General features: G+C 44.0%; 1 protein-coding gene across 1 annotated transcript in view; it reads left to right on the top strand.

Moving 5' to 3' along the window:
• The window catches only part of PLXNA4 (plexin A4), a 635,072-nt gene that overhangs the window by 495,661 nt on the left and 115,942 nt on the right, over nt 1–23,469 (top strand). Inside the window, exon 11 of the mRNA XM_073002484.2 lies at nt 21,499–21,595. Coding sequence (XP_072858585.2) covers nt 21,499–21,595 — 97 coding nt within the window. The remainder of the gene's footprint in view (nt 1–21,498; nt 21,596–23,469) is intronic.

Raw genomic sequence — 23,469 nt, 5'->3', positions numbered from 1 at the left:
ATGAGATGTTAAGGCGGGGAGGAAAATCATTCCGGTAGAAGATGCACACACTGGATTTCTGCTGGGCTGCTTCCCATCATGAGCTTCATCTGCCATTGACACACTGGGGGCCTTTTTCTTTTCTAATTTCTGAGCCATTCAGGATTTGAAGAAGATCAAGTGGGAAGGGGAGTGGTGAAGAAGGAGGGCAGAATACCTCTGGCTACCCTGGAAGAATCTTAGCAAGCCAGGTGAATTGAGGGCAAAAATGAAATTTACTCAAGCATTTTCAAATACGTTTGAGAATTTGTTTCATTGATTTTTTAAAAAACGATTAGAATATTATTTTTTTTGTTGGTGGGGGAGAGTTGTTTGTTTGTGAGACCTAAGACCTGTTCATTATAATGTTGGCAAGGCAAAGGCAGGAAAACAAGGAAAAAGATGGATTGGAACCAGTGATCGAACAAGAGCAAAATCCAGCATTGTGCTTTAAATAATAATGTAGTTGGCTTTCACCCAAACACTTGCAATCTAAACTTTTTCCAGTGATGGTGGCCATTGGCTAGACAAAGGAGTTATTAAAGCAAACAAAATCCCATCTTTTAAGCCCTAGGCGAAGACCCTTATTTTCTTCTTCTGCCATCTGCAATGAAACATTTATTTTTTTCGTGCTTTTTTTGCTGACCTTTTCAAATTGCCCTTATGATTGTTTTGTGGTTTTTTAAAAAAATCCTGATTTGAAGGCAGTATTTTGATCAGAGCTCTGATAAGTTCAGATTTCTGATCACTGTAATAATAATCTCATGCCATCAAATCAATTCTGCCATGGCAACACTTTTTCAGGGTTTCTCTGGCAGAGGATATTCAGAAGTGCATTACCATTCGCTTCCTCTAGGGGTGCTCTGGGACTGTGTGCAGCTGTCCCAAGGCCACCTAGGCTGGCTCTTCTCCCGAGAGGCCCAGTGGGGGAATCGAACCCCCAACCTTTGGCTCCGCACCCAGAGACCTAAACCATGGAGCTATCCAGCCAGCTCAAGTAACCCATGTGCCTTCTCTGGTCTTTGGGTGGTTTGTTCTGTTTGTAGCCACAGGAGTTGGTCATCTGAGAATAAATCAGCAAATAAAGGGAGACGCTTGGTGTCACAGACGGCTCATGCAAAGAGGCACTGCCACCACCCATCCTAGTTCCTGGTCCAGCATGGCCCAGTGTGCAGAACTGGCTTCATCGGATAGCCATGTCCAGAGCCTCTCTCTTTTGGGTCATGTTCAAGAGCCTCTATCCCAGGGAACTTATGTCCCGGCCTGGTCATCCATATTGCAGAGCATCTGGGAATCTGTTGCTTCTCTTTCCCTTTGTACACAACCACCCACCCATGTCTCATATCAAAAGGAAACTCCCACCATTATAACACCACTGGCGTGCATCTTGGCCTTCTTAGAAGATGCTGTGGTATGGTCTGCATCTTGGACTTCTTAGAAGATGGTGTCTTATGGCCTGAATCTTGGCCTTCTTAGAAGATGGTGTGTTATGCTCTGCATCTTGGCCTACTTAGAAGATGCTGTGGTATGGTCTGCATCTTGGCCTTCTTAGAAGATGGTGTCTTATGGCCTGAATCTTGGCCTTCTTAGAAGATGCTGTGCTATGGTCTGCACCTTGGCCTTCTTAGAAGATGATGTGTTATGGCCTGAATCTTGGCCTTCTTAGAAGATAGTGTGTTATGGTCTGCATCTTGACCTTCTTAGAAGATAGTGTGTTATGGCCTGCATCTTGACCTTCTTAGAAGATGGTGTCTTATGGCCTGAATCTTGACCTTCTTAGAAGATGGTGTGTTATGCTCTGCATCTTGACCTTCTTAGAAGATGGTGTGTTATGGCCTGCATCTTGACCTTCTTAGAAGATAGTGTGTTATGGTCTGCATCTTGACCTTCTTAGAAGATGCTGTGCTATGGTCTGCACCTTGGCCTTCTTAGAAGATGCTGTGTTATGGTCTGCATCTTGGTCTTCTTAGAAGATGATGTGTTATGGCCTGAATCTTGGCCTTCTTAGAAGATGGTGTCTTATGGCCTGAATCTTGACCTTCTTAGAAGATAGTGTGTTATGGTCTGCATCTTGACCATCTTAGAAGATAGTGTCTTATGGTCTGCATCTTGACCTTCTTAGAAGATGGTGTGTTATGGCCTGCATCTTGACCTTCTTAGAAGATAGTGTGTTATGGTCTGCATCTTGACCTTCTTAGAAGATGCTGTGCTATGGTCTGCACCTTGGCCTTCTTAGAAGATGCTGTGTTATGGTCTGCATCTTGGTCTTCTTAGAAGATGATGTGTTATGGCCTGAATCTTGGCCTTCTTAGAAGATAGTGTCTTATGGCCTGAATCTTGACCTTCTTAGAAGATAGTGTGTTATGGCCTGCATCTTGACCTTCTTAGAAGATAGTGTGTTATGGTCTGCATCCTGACCTTCTTAGAAGATGGTGTGTTATGGCCTGCATCTTGACCTTCTTAGAAGATAGTGTGTTATGGTCTGCATCTTGACCTTCTTAGAAGATGGTGTCTTATGGCCTGAATCTTGACCTTCTTAGATGATAGTGTGTTATGGCCTGCATCTTGACCTTCTTAGAAGATGGTGTCTTATGGCCTGAATCTTGGCCTTCTTAGAAGATGCTGTGTTATGGTCTGCATCTTGACCTTCTTAGAAGATGCTGTGCTATGGTCTGCACCTTGGCCTTCTTAGAAGATGCTGTGTTATGGTCTGCATCTTGGTCTTCTTAGAAGATGATGTGTTATGGCCTGAATCTTGGCCTTCTTAGAAGATAGTGTGTTATGGCCTTCATCTTGACCTTCTTAGAAGATGGTGTCTTATGGCCTGAATCTTGGCCTTCTTAGAAGATAGTGTGTTATGGTCTGCATCTTGACCTTCTTAGAAGATGCTGTGCTATGGTCTGCACCTTGGCCTTCTTAGAAGATGCTGTGTTATGGTCTGCATCTTGGTCTTCTTAGAAGATGATGTGTTATGGCCTGAATCTTGGCCTTCTTAGAAGATGGTGTCTTATGGCCTGAATCTTGACCTTCTTAGAAGATAGTGTGTTATGGTCTGCATCTTGACCATCTTAGAAGATAGTGTCTTATGGTCTGCATCTTGACCTTCTTAGAAGATGGTGTGTTATGGCCTGCATCTTGACCTTCTTAGAAGATAGTGTGTTATGGTCTGCATCTTGACCTTCTTAGAAGATGCTGTGCTATGGTCTGCACCTTGGCCTTCTTAGAAGATGCTGTGTTATGGTCTGCATCTTGGTCTTCTTAGAAGATGATGTGTTATGGCCTGAATCTTGGCCTTCTTAGAAGATAGTGTCTTATGGCCTGAATCTTGACCTTCTTAGAAGATAGTGTGTTATGGCCTGCATCTTGACCTTCTTAGAAGATAGTGTGTTATGGTCTGCATCCTGACCTTCTTAGAAGATGGTGTGTTATGGCCTGCATCTTGACCTTCTTAGAAGATAGTGTGTTATGGTCTGCATCTTGACCTTCTTAGAAGATGGTGTCTTATGGCCTGAATCTTGACCTTCTTAGATGATAGTGTGTTATGGCCTGCATCTTGACCTTCTTAGAAGATGGTGTCTTATGGCCTGAATCTTGGCCTTCTTAGAAGATGCTGTGTTATGGTCTGCATCTTGACCTTCTTAGAAGATGCTGTGCTATGGTCTGCACCTTGGCCTTCTTAGAAGATGCTGTGTTATGGTCTGCATCTTGGTCTTCTTAGAAGATGATGTGTTATGGCCTGAATCTTGGCCTTCTTAGAAGATAGTGTGTTATGGCCTGCATCTTGACCTTCTTAGAAGATGGTGTCTTATGGCCTGAATCTTGGCCTTCTTAGAAGAGGCTGTGTTATGGTCTGCATCTTGACCTTCTTAGAAGATGCTGTGCTATGGTCTGCACCTTGGCCTTCTTAGAAGATGCTGTGTTATGGTCTGCATCTTGGTCTTCTTAGAAGATGATGTGTTATGGCCTGAATCTTGGCCTTCTTAGAAGATAGTGTCTTATGGCCTGAATCTTGACCTTCTTAGAAGATAGTGTGTTATGGCCTGCATCTTGACCTTCTTAGAAGATAGTGTGTTATGGTCTGCATCCTGACCTTCTTAGAAGATGGTGTGTTATGGCCTGCATCTTGACCTTCTTAGAAGATAGTGTGTTATGGTCTGCATCTTGACCTTCTTAGAAGATGATGTCTTATGGCCTGAATCTTGATCTTCTTAGATGATAGTGTGTTATGGCCTGCATCTTGACCTTCTTAGAAGATGGTGTCGTATGGCCTGAATCTTGACCTTCTTAGAAGATAGTGTGTTATGGTCTGCATCTTGACCTTCTTAGAAGATAGTGTGTTATGGTCTGCATCTTGACCTTCTTAGAAGATGGTGTGTTATGGCCTGCATCTTGACCTTCTTAGAAGATGGTGTCTTATGGCCTGAATCTTGACCTTCTTAGATGATAGTGTGTTATGGCCTGCATCTTGACCTTCTTAGAAGATGGTGTCTTATGGCCTGAATCTTGGCCTTCTTAGAAGATGCTGTGTTATGGTCTGCATCTTGACCTTCTTAGAAGATGCTGTGCTATGGTCTGCACCTTGGCCTTCTTAGAAGATGCTGTGTTATGGTCTGCATCTTGGTCTTCTTAGAAGATGATGTGTTATGGCCTGAATCTTGGCCTTCTTAGAAGATAGTGTGTTATGGCCTGCATCTTGACCTTCTTAGAAGATGGTGTCTTATGGCCTGAATCTTGGCCTTCTTAGAAGAGGCTGTGTTATGGTCTGCATCTTGACCTTCTTAGAAGATGCTGTGCTATGGTCTGCACCTTGGCCTTCTTAGAAGATGCTGTGTTATGGTCTGCATCTTGGTCTTCTTAGAAGATGATGTGTTATGGCCTGAATCTTGGCCTTCTTAGAAGATGGTGTCTTATGGCCTGAATCTTGACCTTCTTAGAAGATAGTGTGTTATGGTCTGCATCTTGACCATCTTAGAAGATAGTGTGTTATGGTCTGCATCTTGACCTTCTTAGAAGATGGTGTGTTATGGCCTGCATCTTGACCTTCTTAGAAGATAGTGTGTTATGGTCTGCATCTTGACCTTCTTAGAAGATGCTGTGCTATGGTCTGCACCTTGGCCTTCTTAGAAGATGCTGTGTTATGGTCTGCATCTTGGTCTTCTTAGAAGATGATGTGTTATGGCCTGAATCTTGGCCTTCTTAGAAGATAGTGTCTTATGGCCTGAATCTTGACCTTCTTAGAAGATAGTGTGTTATGGCCTGCATCTTGACCTTCTTAGAAGATAGTGTGTTATGGTCTGCATCCTGACCTTCTTAGAAGATGGTGTGTTATGGCCTGCATCTTGACCTTCTTAGAAGATAGTGTGTTATGGTCTGCATCTTGACCTTCTTAGAAGATGATGTCTTATGGCCTGAATCTTGATCTTCTTAGATGATAGTGTGTTATGGCCTGCATCTTGACCTTCTTAGAAGATGGTGTCGTATGGCCTGAATCTTGACCTTCTTAGAAGATAGTGTGTTATGGTCTGCATCTTGACCTTCTTAGAAGATAGTGTGTTATGGTCTGCATCTTGACCTTCTTAGAAGATAGTGTGTTATGGTCTGCATCTTGACCTTCTTAGAAGATGCTGTGCTATGGTCTGCACCTTGGCCTTCTTAGAAGATGCTGTGTTATGGTCTGCATCTTGGTCTTCTTAGAAGATGATGTGTTATGGCCTGAATCTTGGCCTTCTTAGAAGATGGTGTCGTATGGCCTGAATCTTGACCTTCTTAGAAGATAGTGTGTTATGGTCTGCATCTTGACCTTCTTAGAAGATAGTGTGTTATGGTCTGCATCTTGACCTTCTTAGAAGATGGTGTGTTATGGCCTGCATCTTGACCTTCTTAGAAGATAGTGTGTTATGGTCTGCATCTTGACCTTCTTAGAAGATGCTGTGCTATGGTCTGCACCTTGGCCTTCTTAGAAGATGCTGTGTTATGGTCTGCATCTTGGTCTTCTTAGAAGATGATGTGTTATGGCCTGAATCTTGGCCTTCTTAGAAGATGGTGTCTTATGGCCCGAATCTTGACCTTCTTAGAAGATAGTGTGTTATGGCCTGCATCTTGACCTTCTTAGAAGATAGTGTGTTATGGTCTGCATCCTGACCTTCTTAGAAGATGGTGTGTTATGGCCTGCATCTTGACCTTCTTAGAAGATAGTGTGTTATGGTCTGCATCTTGACCTTCTTAGAAGATGGTGTCTTATGGCCTGAATCTTGACCTTCTTAGATGATAGTGTGTTATGGCCTGCATCTTGACCTTCTTAGAAGATGGTGTCTTATGGCCTGAATCTTGGCCTTCTTAGAAGATGCTGTGTTATGGTCTGCATCTTGACCTTCTTAGAAGATCCTGTGCTATGGTCTGCACCTTGGCCTTCTTAGAAGATGCTGTGTTATGGTCTGCATCTTGGTATTCTTAGAAGATGATGTGTTATGGCCTGAATCTTGGCCTTCTTAGAAGATAGTGTGTTATGGCCTGCATCTTGACCTTCTTAGAAGATGGTGTCTTATGGTCTGAATCTTGGCCTTCTTAGAAGATGCTGTGTTATGGTCTGCATCTTGACCTTCTTAGAAGATGCTGTGCTATGGTCTGCACCTTGGCCTTCTTAGAAGATGCTGTGTTATGGTCTGCATCTTGGTCTTAGAAGATGATGTGTTATGGCCTGAATCTTGGCCTTCTTAGAAGATAGTGTGTTATGGCCTGCATCTTGACCTTCTTAGAAGATGGTGTCTTATGGCCTGAATCTTGACCTTCTTAGAAGATAGTGTGTTATGGTCTGCATCTTGACCTTCTTAGAAGATGGTGTGTTATGGCCTGCATCTTGACCTTCTTAGAAGATGCTGTGCTATGGTCTGCATCTTGACCTTCTTAGAAGATGGGTCTCCTTTTTTTCTCCAAGATAAGACTGCAAAAGGAGGGAGAGCCCTGAGAAGAGACATGCCCTCCCCAGAGATTTTGCTGCCTGAGGTCAAGGGCAAGATGGCACCCGTCTCCCTTCACCATGGGAGCTGCATCTTATTTCAACACAACAGGAGAGGGCACACCATCATCCCGAGGGCAGCTCAGCTAGTCTGAAGGGCCCACAACCAGCTACGTGCAACACACAACTCTCTCCTTCAAGGTTAGACAAGCGGGGGACATAGAAGGAAGAGACAGGGAGCTGTTACTATTTTGCCCCAGCATTTGCAGCCTGAGGTAGTTCCTTCATTTACCCTAACGGTAGAGCTGCCCCATCAATCCGCCTGTACTGTTTTCATTCATGGGTCTGAATGTCATCAGTAGCCCCACCTAGAGAAGACCCACTGAGTCAAGGGGGTCCACACATTTCTTGATTTGGGTGTCAGTGGGATTGGCGTCAGCAGTTGATTCAACAGGCTTACTCTGGTCAGGTCCAGCAGCTGGATTTGGTCCACCGTGCTGTTTTTCTCCTACCACCATCACATGGTGGTTTTGAAATCATTTGCCCTTGTTTGTTCTTGTCGGAGGAGTTAATAAGACAAGGCCTCATTGATTCCAGATTTTATCTCTGTCACCTACCCCATCTCGGGCCAGGGTCATTAAAACCCTGCAGTCCATTTTCTCTGGCATTAAACACGATGTTTCCGATTATGGGCCTTTTGCCAGTTTTACGATCTGTTACGAACTATCGTTTCCCTCAACATGTTCCCCTTTTGGTTCCCTCCAGATTCCATTACTGCTCAATAGCCTGTGAGCACCTCAGTTCAGAATATCATTTTGAAAGATTAAAGAAGTTTTTGATGCACTTTTAGTCCCCCCCCCCTTTTCACAATGGCCTGAAAGATAAAACCAGGACTGGCCGGAGAATCTTTACGTACCAAGCTGAGATGGGGCCCCCAAAGTAGCCACCCTCCGAAAGGGTGGCTCTCTAGAAAATGAACGCAGAATTAGTCTGGGGAAATTATTGGTTTTTAGAACAATGATTAAGAATTCTCTCTCTCCTCGAGCCCCATGCCTTCCTGGAAGTGTGACATGCCAAATAATTCTCGTCCTTCTTGCGATGTGTTACCCATCTGTGACCTTTGGACTTGCTAGTAATAATGCTGAAAGCTTGATATTTTTATTTAACTGCGTCCCATCTGCTTGCTAACTTCCTGTAAATGCAAAATACAATTAACACATGCCAAGCAACTATGTAGATGCCATTCTTGTTGGGGATGGAGGGGGTAAGTGGCTTTTTTCTTCCTAAAATCTGGGATTCTTTTGGAGAGGACTTCAAAGCCTGGGTCATTCATAGGTAAAGAATCCCTGGCACTTTCATTCCTTCTTCCGATCTAATCCCCATTTTTCATCAAATTGGAGTTTGTTTACTATCTGGGTGTTTTCCCTATCGGTATTGCCAATAACGGGCCTGTGCAGGCTTAACAATCTGAGATTGGTTTTGGGATGGCCTCTTTGACTTGGCCTGCTGGACAAGGGTCTCTTCAAATTGGGAGAGGCCATGATGCACCACCTGCCTCCAGGCTGAATGCTCAGATGTCAAGGTTTCCCATGTATTGAGGTCCATTCCTCGTGCCAATCCCTGAGGAACCCCACACTGAAAGGTCCAAGGCCTCTTCCCCCCACCTTAGCTGAATTCTGAGGACACAGTCCTCAAGGAAGGATGGGAGGTCAGCTCAGTGCTAAGCCCCGAAGCCCAACCTCAGAGAGCCTGTCCAGGAAGAGACGGTGGTATCAAAAGCCGCGGAGAGATCTGGGAGTAGCGAAAGTTTGTGTCTGCCTCCCTGGAAAGGTCATTCATCCTGCAGGGCAACCAGCGGGGAGACTGGCAAAACCCACAGTACAACATCAGAACGGACCACCAGTATTTCTTTGTATTTTTCTAACTTGGTAACATTGACAATAGAATGTGTTAAAAATCAACACGACATTGTCCTAGTGCTTTCAGAGCAGCAGTAACTTGACTGCTGAGAAATAATGAGTAACCCAGTAACCTCCTTTTTTAAATGACATCCTGCGCCCTGGGGAAAGCAACACCAAAGGCCACAAACCTAATGAATAAAGACCCCCCCTCAAACCACCAACATGCTTCTAAGAAAGGTCTGTATTCTATATCAAGATTACATCAATTTGCATAATCTCCCTCTCACACAGCAAAAAATGTATCACTTAGATTAGATTAGACATCCTTCAGTTTCAAGAGACTATGGTATCGTGCTCTATATGGAGGACATGGAACAGCGTCTAGTGTGGCTGAAGGGGCCAATTCGAGAGTGACCATCCCTTCCACACTGAAGACAAATACAGCCTATCCCCTGTCCAGCTCCCTGGTTTTGCTGGTTTCAGGACTGCCTCTTTGCCTCGGCCTGCTGGACAAGGGTCTCTTCAAATTGGGAGAGGCTGTAATACACTGCCTGCCTCCAGGCTGAATGCTCAGAGGTCAGGGTTTCCTATCTGTTGAGGACCATTCCTAAGGCCTTCAGATCCCTCTTGCAGATGTCCTTGTATCGCAGCTGTGGTCTCCCTCGGGGGCCATTTCCCTGCACTAATTCTCCATACAAGAGATCTTTTGGAATCCTACCAGCAGCCATTCTCCCATTCAAGAGCTCTGATCAAAATACCGCCTTCAAATCAGGATTTTTTAAAAAAAACCACAAAACAACCATAAGGGCAATTTGAAAAGGTCAGCAAAAAAAGCACAAATAAAATAAATGTTTCATTGCAGATGGCAGAAGAAGAAAATAAGGGTCTTCGCCTAGGGCTTAAAAGATGGTAAAGTAGATATGAACCGAATGCTTTTAGGGGGTCTTCCAGGAATGGGGCACTGGCTTAGGAAAGGTCTGATCTCCAGCCACCCTCTTTCTCACCTTTCAAGGAATTGGTACTAAAAACAAGGGCACTTATGCAGACCTTCTGAAAACTGGGAGGTTCATGTTGAAGCCAGGGATGTGAAGGTGACTCCCAGCAGTGGCTCGTCCTTGTTAGGTTCTGTTGTCTCAACACTGCAAAATGTTTTGTCAAGGAATTTGAGGGCCCTGTGAGACTCGTCATCTCTTGCCACAACATGGCTCTTGCTTTATCTTCACTCAAGGTTCTCGGAGTTTGTGCAGAAATTCTTGACCCTGGGAAAGCGAAGCCTGCGCACTGATGCTGCAAAACATACGCACCACTGGTTCAAGGCTTAGAAGTCCTTGAAACTGAAAAGCTGGTCTTGTGATTTCCCTGCAAATGGCCAGGAAGTTTTGTGCAAAAATACAATGCAAATTAAAAATCATCCTTGCTGTTAGAAGGATGGTTTTAAGAGTGCCAGGAAAACTCATGGGGCCCTCACAAGAATGTGTTGGTTCTTTTTATCCCTTGTGAGCAACATCTTTAAGGGAAAAAGGTTGAAGGAGACCAGTTATGCTGTGTGTGAATTATACAAAACTTGAGGTCAGTGTGAGGAGAGCTGTTTAGCTTGAAGGAAAGGATCTCACAGGACTTTTAAAATTCCTTGTCAGGGTGTGCTGTAATACCAAGACAGCCAAAAGCAGGAGGAAAAAGGAAATTCTTAGAAATCTTCTTTCCAACATTACTCTGGAGCCACCTGAACAGCTGAGTTAAACCAGTTGTGAGAACTGGCAGGACCAGTCTGTGAGAGGGCTTTTCCATCTCTCTCTCTCTCTCTCTCTCTCTCTCTCTCTCTCTCTCTCTCTAACCCTAAATGGGATAAATGCAAAGCTTGCATTTATCCCATTTAGGGTTAATTCCAGAATGAAACCAGACAACCATTTTCGATCATATCAAAATTCTTCTGCGTATCAAGGTGTAAGTCTTTCTTTGGTGCACTGCTTCCAGACAACATCAGCTTGTCCATTTCTACGAGTTTTATTCATCTACAATGCTTCTATGTCCCATAAGCACAAAAATACTTCAGAGTTGTTGAAAACATCCAAAAGTCTTATAGCTATGAGAAAACCTGTAGGCACTAATATTTAAAACACACAAGGACTAAACTTAATATGCAGACAAACACTTATGTCAGAGTTCAGTCCAAAACTACAGGAGCATAAAAACTAGAAGAAGATTTCAAAAATAACGTTTCAATTACATTCTAAAAATGCAAAAGCGTATTACCTAAAAAGGCAGAATGAAAAAGCAGAGAATACAGCTCGAACATACAGAATTAAAAAGTAAAAAAAGCATTATAACAGTAGTTCCTAATTTTTTTGAGTCACAGTTGCCTTTTATAATAGCCAAGTAACCTTTGACCTGACCCACCCCATTTGCATAAAAACACATTTTAAAAGAGTAAAGTCATCTTGTCTCAGAAAGCAGAGCCTTCTTCCCCCCCACCCGCAGACCGGTTTCTCATGCATACACATACATACTAACTTTGCTATTCCCACTCGGGAAAGTCAAGAAAAAAATTTTTTAAGAAGAGTTATACCATATATAAGGTGACCCATGACCCTCCCAAAATACTTTGTGACCCTCTCAGGGGTCATGACCCTCAGGTTAGGGAACACTGCATTATAATTGTTGTTGTTTAGTCGTGTCCGACTCTTCGTGACCCCATGGACCAGAGCACGCCAGGCCCTCCTGTCTTCCACTGCCTCCCGGAGTTGGGTCAAACTCATGTTGGTCGCTTCGGTGACACTGTCCAACCATCTCGTCCTCTGTCGTCCCCTTCTCCTCATGCCCTCACACTTTCCCAACATCATGAGATGGCCAAAATATTGGAGCCTCAGCTTCAGGATCTGTCCTTCCAGTGAGCACTCAGGGTTGATTTCCTTCAGAACGGATAGGTTTGTTCTCCTTGCAGTCCAGGGGACTCTCAAGAGTCTCCTCCAGCACCACAATTCAAAGGCATCAATTCTTCGGCGGTCAGCCTTCTTTATGGTCCAGCTCTCACTTCCATACATCGCTACTGGAAAAACCATAGCTTTGACTATGCAGACCTTTGTCAGCAAGGGGGTGTCTCTGCTTTTTAAGATGCTGTTGAGGTTTGTCATCACTTTCCTCCAAATGCATTATAATAGCTATGAGCAATCTGTTTGCTTTAAGAATATTATAACAATAAATATGAAAAACTACTATAAGTACTCACCCAACCAAGCCAAGTTGAATCTATGGAGGAAAATCCATGTTGTCTTCATCTGCAGTGCTGCGACTACATGTTGGCTGATGCTATTTGGTACCTATGTTGTTGATATCCAGTGTGTGTGTTGTGGTATGTTGTGTTGCATTGTTATGTGTATCTCCTACCTTTCTGTCTTCCTACTTCTCTCAGATGTTTACATTTAACCTTCAACTGTAAACAACCGATTTTTGCTAACTTAACAGAGGCTTAATTACACACAGTCAAAAAATTTGTAATGGATATTTCTGTCGCTTTCACGACTCCTTGTAAAAGTACAATTCCTGTAAATCAGAACCTGACAAGATGCCACCGGGATGGGAAGCATTATTAGAGCAGCTCAGAGTTGCTAGGCTAGCAGGTTGCTCTGGGACTAATTAGAGTCAGAGTAAGTTACTGGATCTGCATAAGCAGCCTTCCATTTGCAAGAACTGAGCAGGGCTTTTTAATGACCCTTCGATGATCATTAATCCGTAGGGCTACCATCAATTGGAAGTGACTTGACTCCACATGCCAACATGAATTGCCTTGCCCATGTGGCTTCAAGGGATCGTCCGAATGCCACAGCGTCTGGCATTACTGCCAGGAAGTATCTTCTATGGCACCATGTGCATTGGTTCGGTGTTTAGATGTCATGCTACAATCTCCAGGAGGTATAAAGCTCTTATCGGGCTTTCATGGAAGATGGATCTTCCTCTGAAATAATTTAGCAGTGATGATAATACTTGAAGGAAGAAGCATCCACTTAGATGAAGGGAGACCTTAGCCACTTAGCACCCCCTTCCCCCCCGTTTTCCTCCCAAAGGTAGCTTTTTATTTATTTTATTTATATGCCACTTTTCTCCCCATAGGCAGCTCAGAACAATGAAAATTGTACAATAATGTTGTCGTTGTTATGTGTCGTCAAGTCGCCCATGACTTCTGGAGACCCCATGAATGAACGACCTGGAAAATGTCCAGTCCTCAACAGCCCTGCCCCGCTCTTGTAAGGTCAAGATGTGGTGACTTTAGGCAGTCCATCCATTTTGTATTTGGTCTTCCTCTTTTCCTGCTGCTTTACATCATCCCCAGCATGATGGCCTCTTCCGGAGAATACCGAACCATCACCCCAAAGTAGGACCACCTCAGTTTCAACAATGATAGCAAGTTAAAAATGTAACACAAAAGCGTAGGTTAAAAAGCAATTCATCGTGGGTCAGAATTAAATACAAGTTTTAAAATATCTCAGTTTCTAACCCTGAGCATTTCCTAAACCTCTACGTCGGCTTAAAAGGCTGCCTGAAAAGGAAGGGCTTTGCTTGATGAGAGAAGGACAAGTGGGAGGGTTTTTGGGGGCAGTGCAGGCTGCTAGGACCGTAGGTGTATTTGTCTCTCCTTGCAAGGAAAAATGGAACCATACAGTCACTTCCAGGCAGCAAAGAGTTTTGGATTCGTCATTAAAATCCATCCAGCGTCGTTACCTGCGCCTGCGGTGGCAGCAATCAATCCCCTGGCGTGATAATAATACATATTACCTACCACCTTCTCTTCTTCAAAGTGTGATATGGAGTGTGAGCTAATTAATCCTGCTAGGTAGGGGAAGTGTGTTGCTAAATAGCTCACCATGCGCTCCTTCCCGGGGTTCCTGCCCCCTCAATCCCCACACCCCCTCCTCCCATTCAAAGCAGACTCCAGGCAGGGAGAAGGAATCGGAGGGCAGGATCCGAAGAGCAAAAGGCTTCGATAGAAGTCGTGACGAATGACATTCGTCCTGGAAGACGGCAGAAGTCGAGGGCCAGCCAACCTTTGGGTTGATTTCCCTTTCTTCCTTTCTGTGCCTTTAACAGCAAGGGGCTGAAACAGTTCCACAAATAAATTGATGACGGCAAATAAACTCGAGAATCTTTTTGCTGTGGATCTCCTGCTGCGGACTGTGCTGTTTTCCCTCCTCGGATCCCCCACATCTCAGCCTGCCGGAACGTAGCCCATTCGTGGATCTGCTGATGGACAGCAGAGCTTGGAAAAAATGTACCTTTTTGGATTACAAATCCCAGAATCCCCTGGCCACTACGGCTAATGCCACCGTTCCAGCCCTCATCATCCAGCTGAATTCAGGAACGTTACTTGTGACTAGCAAGGCTTTTTGCCATTTCAACATCGTCTAGAGGAGTGGTTCCCAAACTGTGTACCTTGACACTGTGGGGAGCCAGGAAACTCACCTGGGGGAACTATGGGAGCCTCTCATCCTTCTCCCCTCCCTTCCCCCCCCCCCCATATCATATAGCGCTTACTTCCAATTTCTCTGGTCTCCGTGCATGGTGGAGAGAGGGAATCCTGGCCCAGTCTTGCCAAAGGACTGGGGCTCCTGCCCTCCTGTTTGCAAGAAAGCCTTCCTCCTGCATCCCCCCCCCAAAAGGCAGCTTCTCAATTTCAGTAGAAGCTTCTTCCCTTGTAGAAGTCCGGCCACAAGTGTGTTTCCATTAACCCACCTGTTTATATCATGATATCTGGTCCTATCTCCTGTATGGATAAATTAGTGCAGGGAAATCGCCCCAGAGGGAGACCACAGCTGTGATACCATGATCTCTGCAAGCGGGATCTGAAGGCCTTAGGAATGGATCTCAACAGATGGGAAACCTTGACCTCTGAGCGCTCAGCCTGGAGGCAGGCAGTGCATCATGGCCTCTCCCAATTCGAAGAGACCCTTGCCCAGCAGGCCAAGGCAAAGAGGAAGTCACAAAAGCAGCAAAACCAGGGAGCCGGGCAGGGGACAGACTGGATTTGTCTTCAGTGTGGAAGGGACTGTCACTCTCGAATTGGCCTTCTCAGCCACACTAGGCGCTGTTCCAAGCCCTCCATACAGAGCACACTACCATAGTCTTTCGAGACTGAAAGATGCCTAGGTCCTATCTAGTGGTCAGTCTTGGTAATACACCTTGGGGAACATGTATTTCTGGGTGTGTGTTGTTGTTTTGGTTTTTTGGGTTTTTGGGTTTTTTTGGTTTTGTTTTTAATTTTTTTTTCCAGGCAGCAAATAAGTGAAACCACAAGTATTAATCCTGCAGATACAGCAGTCCCATGCTGTATTGGGGAACCATGGACAGTGGCCAGTAAGTTAAGGGAGCCAGGAGTTGACAAAGTTTGAAAACCTCAGGTCTGGAAGAAACCTCCTTCAAGCAGTCCTCAACTGCCCTGCTCAGCTCTTGGAGATGCCAGTCTGTGGCTTCCTTTAGAGTGTCAGTCCATTTCATATTTGGTCTTCCTCATTTCCTGCTGCCTTCCACCTTTCCCAGCATGACGGTCTTTTCCAGAGAATCTTGACTTCTCATGATGCGCCCAAAGGAGGAGAATCTACATTTCCACATTTTGACCTCCAGAGATCGTTCAAGCTTGATTTTGGTCTAAGACCCCCTTGTTCGTCTTTCTGGCAGTCCATGGTATTCATAAAGCTCTCCTTCAGCATCACATTTCAAACAAATCATTTCCTCCTGCTAGCCTTCTTTACTCCCTGGCTTTTACACCCATACAAGGTGATCAGAGGTACAAGAGTGTGGATATTCTTGGTCTTGGTCTCCGGTGGCACATCCTTACATTTGATGATCCTTTCTCGTTCCTTCATTGCTGCCCTTCCAAGTCTTGGTCTCCTTCTCATTTCTTGGCTGCCGTCGCCGTTTGGATTGATGATTGAACCAAGATATGCAAAACCTCTAACTATTTCAGTTTCTTAATTGCTGTAGCTAATGGTGGAACTTCTAGAGCTTTGCCGTCTGGCACCAAAATTTAGAGGACACTGAAATCTGGAGATTGAAAAACAGTCAGGGAGAGATCCTCTGATGGGGATTTCATCAGTGTGAGATCACCATAGGACCACTTTTTACTCCTGACTATAAAACGAACGGATCTGATGGACAGGGACATTATCAAGTTCTATTCACAAACCCTTATTTTGCCACACCTCCAGCTCAGGGGGCAACCGAACAGGGTCTAGAAAAATTCTTGAGTTTTCTTCTCTGTATAGAACTCACTACAGCTAGAGTTGTTGTTGTTGTTTAGTCGTTGTGTCCAACTCTTCGTGACCCCATGGACCAGAGCACGCCAGGCCCTCCTATCTTCCACTGCCTCCCGGAGATGGGTCAAAGTCATGTTGGTCGCTTCGGTGACCCTGTCCAGCCATCTCATCCTCTGTCGTCCCCCTTCTCCTCTTGCCTTCACAGCTAGAATGGGGAACTTTCAGTCCTGGGGTCAGACTAGGCTCCTCAGACACCTCAGTCTGGTCCCCTACAAATCCCCAGCCTTTGTAGAGATCTTTTTTCCCCCATGCTGATATTAGATGTACAGTGGGACGTGGTGGCACTGCAGGCTAAACCGCAGAAGCCTGTGCTGCAGGGTCAGAAGACCAAGCAGTCGTAAGATCGAATCCACGCGACGGAGTGAGCGCCCGTTGCTTGTCCCAGCTCCCGCCAACCTAGCGGTTTGAAAGCATGCAAATGCAAGTAGATAAATAGGGACCACCTCGGTGGGAAGGTAACAGCGTTCCGTGTCTAAGTTGCACTGGCCACGTGACCACGGAAGATTGTCTTCGAACAAAAACGCTGGCTCTATGGCTTGGAAACGGGTATGAGCACCGCCCCTAGAGTCGAACACGACTGGACAAAAATTGTTAAGGGGAACCTTTACCTTACCTTTACCTATGTGTGGGTACCTCAGGGGTTTAAGCCTCTGACTGTGGAGCCAGAGGTTGGGAGTTTGATTCCCCAGTGGACCTCCTTGACAAGAACTGGATCCGTGATCCATAGGGTCTCTTTCCAGCTTTGCCATTCAAAGATTAATTACTGTAATATCTCCGACGGTTTCATTATGGGTCGAAACAGCTTTATGCAGATATTCTTGGCCAAGTCCCTGTTGTTTTGGCTCCACCCACAACCAAAATATGCCCTCCCCAACATATTTGAAACGGAATTGAGATTTTAAGCTAAACATTATTTCCCTGCCCTTGCTTTATGAGATCAGACCTCAGTCGGCGAATGGAGACAGACGGTAACATGGCATCGTTCGCTCTTCTCTGCTATCCCGAGTCCTTACTGGATGCTGATCCTTCTGACTAGAGAAAGAGAGCCCGACTTCCCATTTTTCTTTCTCTCTGGCCCACAAATCCCTCAGGTGGCCCACAGGACTATGCCTCTACTAAAGCCTGGGCTTGTTCATTTGAATGCGAGGCCGGCCCTGCCCTGACGCACCAGCACCGAGATGAATCAGCTGTACGCCTTCCGTCTAGAAGGTCTTGATAAAATGCGGATGTTTGCCATTAAGTGGCACAATAAACGTGAAAAAATGAACCTTCGTGAAGAGAAATAGCCCATAAGGCCACACTGCCTGGCTTCTCAGGCACACATTTCAACGGCCTATGCCTGCCGATCCATCAGTTCACATTCTGCAAACAGTTTTCTTAAGTTGGGTGGCAGCTGCTGCTGCATGTGGCATTAAGCAAGACCGACAGAGCACACGGTCTTCGTGTCGACTCGCCTGCAACCCCTGGAGGGTCCCCCTGCAGGGGTTTTTAGCCAGGGGTCTCCCCTGAGAATCTGGGGTCACCCCCACCCCATTCCATGCCTCAATCAATCCCATGAGCTGCACTTGGCGTTCTCTGCTGAAACCCGCAGAAAATATTACAGGATGTAGAACACCTGCAAAACATACCTGTATGAAGTCCTCAGAGGCATGAATCTCTTTCTCTGTTTTCAGAGGTGTGGGCAGAGTCTTGGCTGCAGTTTAACCACTGCGCCATGAGGCTTCCTGCCCCATATTAAATCCAGAGTCTTATATGCACATTCTCGTGATGGGAGTGGAAAGAATGAAACGAGATAGCAGAATATGACAACTGTGCTATTGACACAGATCGTAAACCTCCAAATGGCTAGCTAACATAAAGATCCAGGCATCAAAGTTTTAGTATCCTTGCTCATGAAATGGTTTCAAATAGGCCTCCATCTCCTTACTTGTTCAACCCAGCAGCCCCCCTGGAGTTCCCAATAAGTAGCGAGTCAACACATGTGTCAATCCATTTGATTCAATAAGTCTACTCTAGCCAGGACTGCCGATTGGATTCAAGACATAAGCTTTTCTAGATTTTATGTGATAAGCAACAGAATCCAATTTTTGCCTATTAATACCATATTTTCCGTGTATAAGACACCCACCACTTTTCTAACCCAAAATTAAGAAATCTAAGTGGGGCTTAGCAAGTGTAGGGGGAAAGATCAAAGCACTGCAGGATCACGTTGATCCCTGCTTTCTCCTCCACTTGTTTTTTTCTCTCCTCAGCTTACTTCCGTGTATAAGATGACCCTCAATTTTTAGTCGAAAAATTTTAGACAATAGTATAGTGTTATACATAGAAAAATAAGGCAGTTCAGTATATATTTGGAGGATATGTCCAATGAAGACAGAACATTATTAGATGTTATTTAAACTTAATCATTCTCAATCTTAAGCTCCTGGAACTGGACTGAGTAGAACACCCTGATGGTGGGAAACGATGCCGTGTTCCAGAAATGTCACTGAAAAAAGCAAGGCATTTAAACATCCCAGAGGTTAGTTCTTTGACTAGACCAGTGGGCAAACTTAGCTCTGTGGCCTCCTGGGAATGGCAGAGCCGTGCTGGGGGTACTTCCAAAATTCCTTTCGCCTTTACACGAGCTCTCCCCACACGGCCCCTTGAGCCATGGTGTAGGGAATCAGGCAGGGGTCTGCTGGTCTCTGCTTGTTGCCTGCAAGACAGATGTTATTCTTTTAATTAAGGGCACTGGTGGTAATAAAAAAATCCCCATAGAGCCCATGAAGGATTCATAGCCTTAAGCTGAGCTTGGGTTTACAGGGGAGAGTGTGCAACGCAGTCAAGTGGAACTGATGTTAAATCAAGTCGAGAGACATATGGACTCGGTTAAAGACTGGTCCCCATCGTCTCCTCACACCATACTTCTGCCTTGGGTTAATTACTCATCACTCGGCCTTAACAACATATTTTTCCCCAGCTGCTGCCGCCTTTGAGGCTGTTTCTCTAGGATCAGGGTGAGAATGGATGCAGTGAGAATCCAGATCCTGGGTTCTCCAGATATGTCCCCAGCAGTTTATTACCCTTATATCTTTCTGACCATGAAATTCATCCAGAACTTTCCTTTCTCTTTCTTATGTTTCCCTCCCTTAAATGTTGACAGTTGGATTATAAGAACCTCTGGGTGTTTCCTAAGTAAGTCCACAAAACACATGGACGATTCTGTATGAATATTATTTCTTCATTTTATTTTATTTTATTTTATTTGGATCTTTATTTTTTATTTTTTTTTAATAATCTCTAACATACAAAAAACCATAAAACACTAACAAAATAAGGAAAATAGGAAAAAGACAAAAACAAGAGAAAAAAAACAGACTACATACAAAAATGGAACTTCTAGCATTCTACTTTTTAAAAAAATATAGTTTTAACATACCTAATTAGATCTCATTTAAAGTAACAATTTTCAACAATAAACATGGAATTTGTTTTGTCCAATTTACTTGTTTCTATTGCAGAATTTGTGGTTGTTATCAACTACTTTTTAAATTTATAAACTGCCCTAAGTGTACTGCAGTTGGGCATATAGAAACATTTTAATCTAACAATACACGTAGGGCAGTTTATAAATTTAAAAAGCAGTTGATAAAATCACAAATTCTGCAATAGAAACAAGTAAATTGGACAAAACAAAATCCAAGTGGATGGTTGAAAATTGTTGCTTTAAATGAGATTTAATTAGGTACGTTTAAACTATATATATTTTTAAAAGTGGAATGTTAGAAGTTTGATTTTTGTTTGCTAGCTCCTGGAATCCTTTAGTGAGGATGACTACCGCCTGGGAAGTTACAGCTTGAGGATTCTGATAGCCTGGGGGAAAAAGTCTTTCTTGAGCTCAGAAGCTAGTGTACACCAAATAATGCAAACGTTTTTGCAGCAATATCAGGAGATGCAGCATGAAATCAGATAAACCCCTATCAACAAGTCAATAAAGTCAGACCTAGGAAAGTACAGTGGCGCCTCGCTTAATGGGCACTCCGTTTAGCGACGAAATCGCTTAGCGATGACTTTTTTGGAGCGTTTTTGCGCTTCGTTTAGCGATGGTCCCTATGGGCAATTTTCGCTTAGTGATGGTTGGGACCATGCTTCGCATAGCGATTCAATTTTGGGTCCCCTGTTTCGCTTAACGATGGTTTAAATAGCCTCATGTTTGCTGTTTTTTTAAATGTTTTTCTGTTATTTATAAAGTTAAAGTTTACTGTTTAAAATGTTTGAAATCATAAAGTGCACTTAATAAACCCTTTGTTAACCAAATTTGACTTTGTTCTGACTCTTTTTTAATTTGTTGTTGTATTTTCCCCCCATTGAGATGCATTGAATAGGTTTCAATGCATTTCAATTGGGGAACCGCGTTTCGCTTAGTGATCTTTCATATGGCGATTTTCGCTTAAGGACGGCAATTCGTTCCTATTGGAACAGATTATCCATTTTTCAATGCATTTCAATGGAAAACCGTGTTTCGCTTAGCGATGAAATCGCTTAGCAGCGATTTTTTTCGGAACGAATTAACATTGCTAAGTGAGGCACCACTGTATAGACACCAATTGGCCATTTAATTTACAAACCTTGGAGGTAAAACAGGCCTTAATTTGTGGCCTGGATGCAAAATGTGTTGATACCTTTTGAACGTTTCTCGGAAGGAGAGGCATGATGTGTTCTCCATCATCTCAGGGTGCAGGACATACAATAATGGGCTGAAGTTACAGGAAGCCAGATTTAAGCTGAATATCGAGAAAAACCTCCTAACTGTTAGAGCAGTACGATGGTGGAACTGATGACCTTGGGAGGTGGCGAGCACTCCAATGCTGGAGGCACTCAAGAGAAAACTGGGCCACCCTCTGGCAGATGTGTTTTGATTTGGATTCCTGCCTTGAGCAGGGGTTTGGACTCGGTGGCCTTCTGGGCACCTGGCAATTATTCAATTAATTCTATGATTCTAAGGTGCACTGTCTGAGAAATTCCAGGAAAGAGGGAAGGCTTTTATAACCCTCTCTCTCTCTCTCTCTCTCTCTCTCTCTCTGTGTGTGTCTAACACAAACTTTTCCAAATAAGTAACTTTTTCAGGCTCTGCTTTCAAATGTGATTGCTGCTGGAATTTGGGCAGAAAGCCTTCAAACTTGGATGTGTGTGTTCAATTAAAAAAAAATACAGCAACTGCAGCTCCTCTCCGCTTCTTTCCAGCAGCTGGAGCAACAGGTGTGGGTGATACCTATCTATATATGTATATCTCTCTATATTTATGTCTGTTTCTCCTGTCCCCCCCTTTCCCTTTTAGTATTCCTACGATGGGATGGAGATCAACAGTCTGCCGGTAGAGCTGACAGTCGTCTGGAATGGGAATTTCAACATTGACAACCCAGCACAGAACAAAGGTAAGGAATCATTTCAACTTGTCCTTGGAAGTGGTAACCCTTAGCAACGGGGCCGCATCACTCCGCTCTCCTCACAAAGCAGTTGCCGCATCCCTTCCCCGTCTACCAAGGGGCTTTATTATGTTCTTTGTAAACTGCTAATTTTTTTTTGTCTCTAGCTCCCGTTCCTTCAGCCTTGTGTTTTGATTTCCCCCTTTCTCCCCCTCCCAGTCGTCTTGGCTGGATGAGTAACACGCCTCTGAATGTTATCAATGATTCAACTCTGATCTGTACAAACAACCGGAGGTCTGGTGTTGTCTTGCTCCCTCCCGGGTCTGTTTATATATTTATAGCCTAGGCCCTTTCCTGCAAATCACGGTGCGCCCTGAGCAGTTTGCCTTTTCCAAAGCACACCTTGTAATAATATCATGATGGATAAGGCTGGACGGAAATGCCTCTCCGTGCTTCCCTCCGCCTCGGTTCCGTAAGACGGGCAACGATGCTTATCTAGACTACAGTTCCATAATTGCCAAGCCTGCAGGGACTGTGGCGATGCTAGCTTGGGGATTCTGGGAATTATAGTCCATAAATGGATTCCCCCTGCACTGACATCTGTCCTGTTCACAAGTGGCCAAAGATGGATCGATGGTATGGGAGAATTTTGCCAGGGAACCAGACAAAATTTGCCATGCGGGGACAAGACATACTGGGTGCAGTAGAGGTAGTTATTGGAGGCAGTCTTTTGACCGCAGTGAATTGAGCCCCTCATTCAGCTTTTAGGAAGACAAATAAGAGAGTATTAGATCAGATCAAGGGTAAACTAGCCCTAGAAGTGAACATGACTAGACTTAGTCTATTGAAACACAGCATGAGAATGCAAAATTCCCTGGAAAGAACGGTCTGGATGAGGAAGGTTGAAGGTGACAGGAAAAGAGAAAAACCAAATATGAGATACATTGACTTAATAAAGGAAGCCACAGACCTAAGCCAGGCTGTTAGAGGATCCCAGTGTGGTGTCGTGGACAGAATGATGGACTAGAACTCCAGAGAATAAGTTTTGAATCCTCCCTCAGCCATGGAAACCGACTAGGAGAGTAGAACGGGTAGAACCACTCATAAATATCTCCTTTACCTTGGAAACCCGGTCAAGATTTCTGTAAGTGGGTTCCAAATTGACAGCACGTGGCAAGAACCAGGAGCAGGCCTCTTAATAACAGACCCTTTTGGAGGTCTTTATTCATAGGGTTACCGTCAAGCAGTTAGAAGTGCCTTGACAGCAGAGAACAAGAAAACATTTGCTTTGTCTCCATGCTCAGAATTGGTCAGAGAGAGAGAGAGTTCTTTGTAATACTCATATTATTATTATTTTTAAAAGATCATCCACCATTTTTTTTCCATGGGAGCAGAATGGCCCGCACAGATTTTTAAAAATCTCTTAAGAGCGCCAACAAAAACAAAATCAAAACAAAGTTTAAAAAACATCTTGCACTGCGTTGAAAATGCAAGGTTTTCTTTGAAAAGCATAAGAGTTTCTACGCAAAATAAATGTTTTTGCATAAAATAAAAAACACTTCTGCAAATTTTTCAAGTACCAAAATGCAGTAGCAACACACTTCTCATTGTCTAGCTCAAACAGAGTGAAAAAGTCTGAGGTTTTTTTCTTTCTTTTCGTTTTCATCTGTTAGAATGAAATAAGCAAAGATTTACATCCCCAGGATTTACTTTATAGGATTTCTCTGCACTGAAAGCCTCACAAATTTCAATATGAATCAAGAACGTCTTAGAATAGTTTTAGATATTAATCAATGTTTTTAAATAAGAATTTTGAGTTCGTAGCAGCAAACTTTTTCAAGTCCAGTTTTGTAGAAAGGTCTACACAGAGATCCGCTATTACC

The sequence above is a fragment of the Pogona vitticeps genome, chromosome 5 (genome assembly GCF_051106095.1).
Source record: "Pogona vitticeps strain Pit_001003342236 chromosome 5, PviZW2.1, whole genome shotgun sequence".
Classification (NCBI taxonomy): Eukaryota; Metazoa; Chordata; class Lepidosauria; order Squamata; family Agamidae; genus Pogona; species Pogona vitticeps.
The sequence above is the reverse complement of the archived record's forward strand: the minus strand, read 5'-3'. Positions and strand labels throughout refer to the sequence as shown.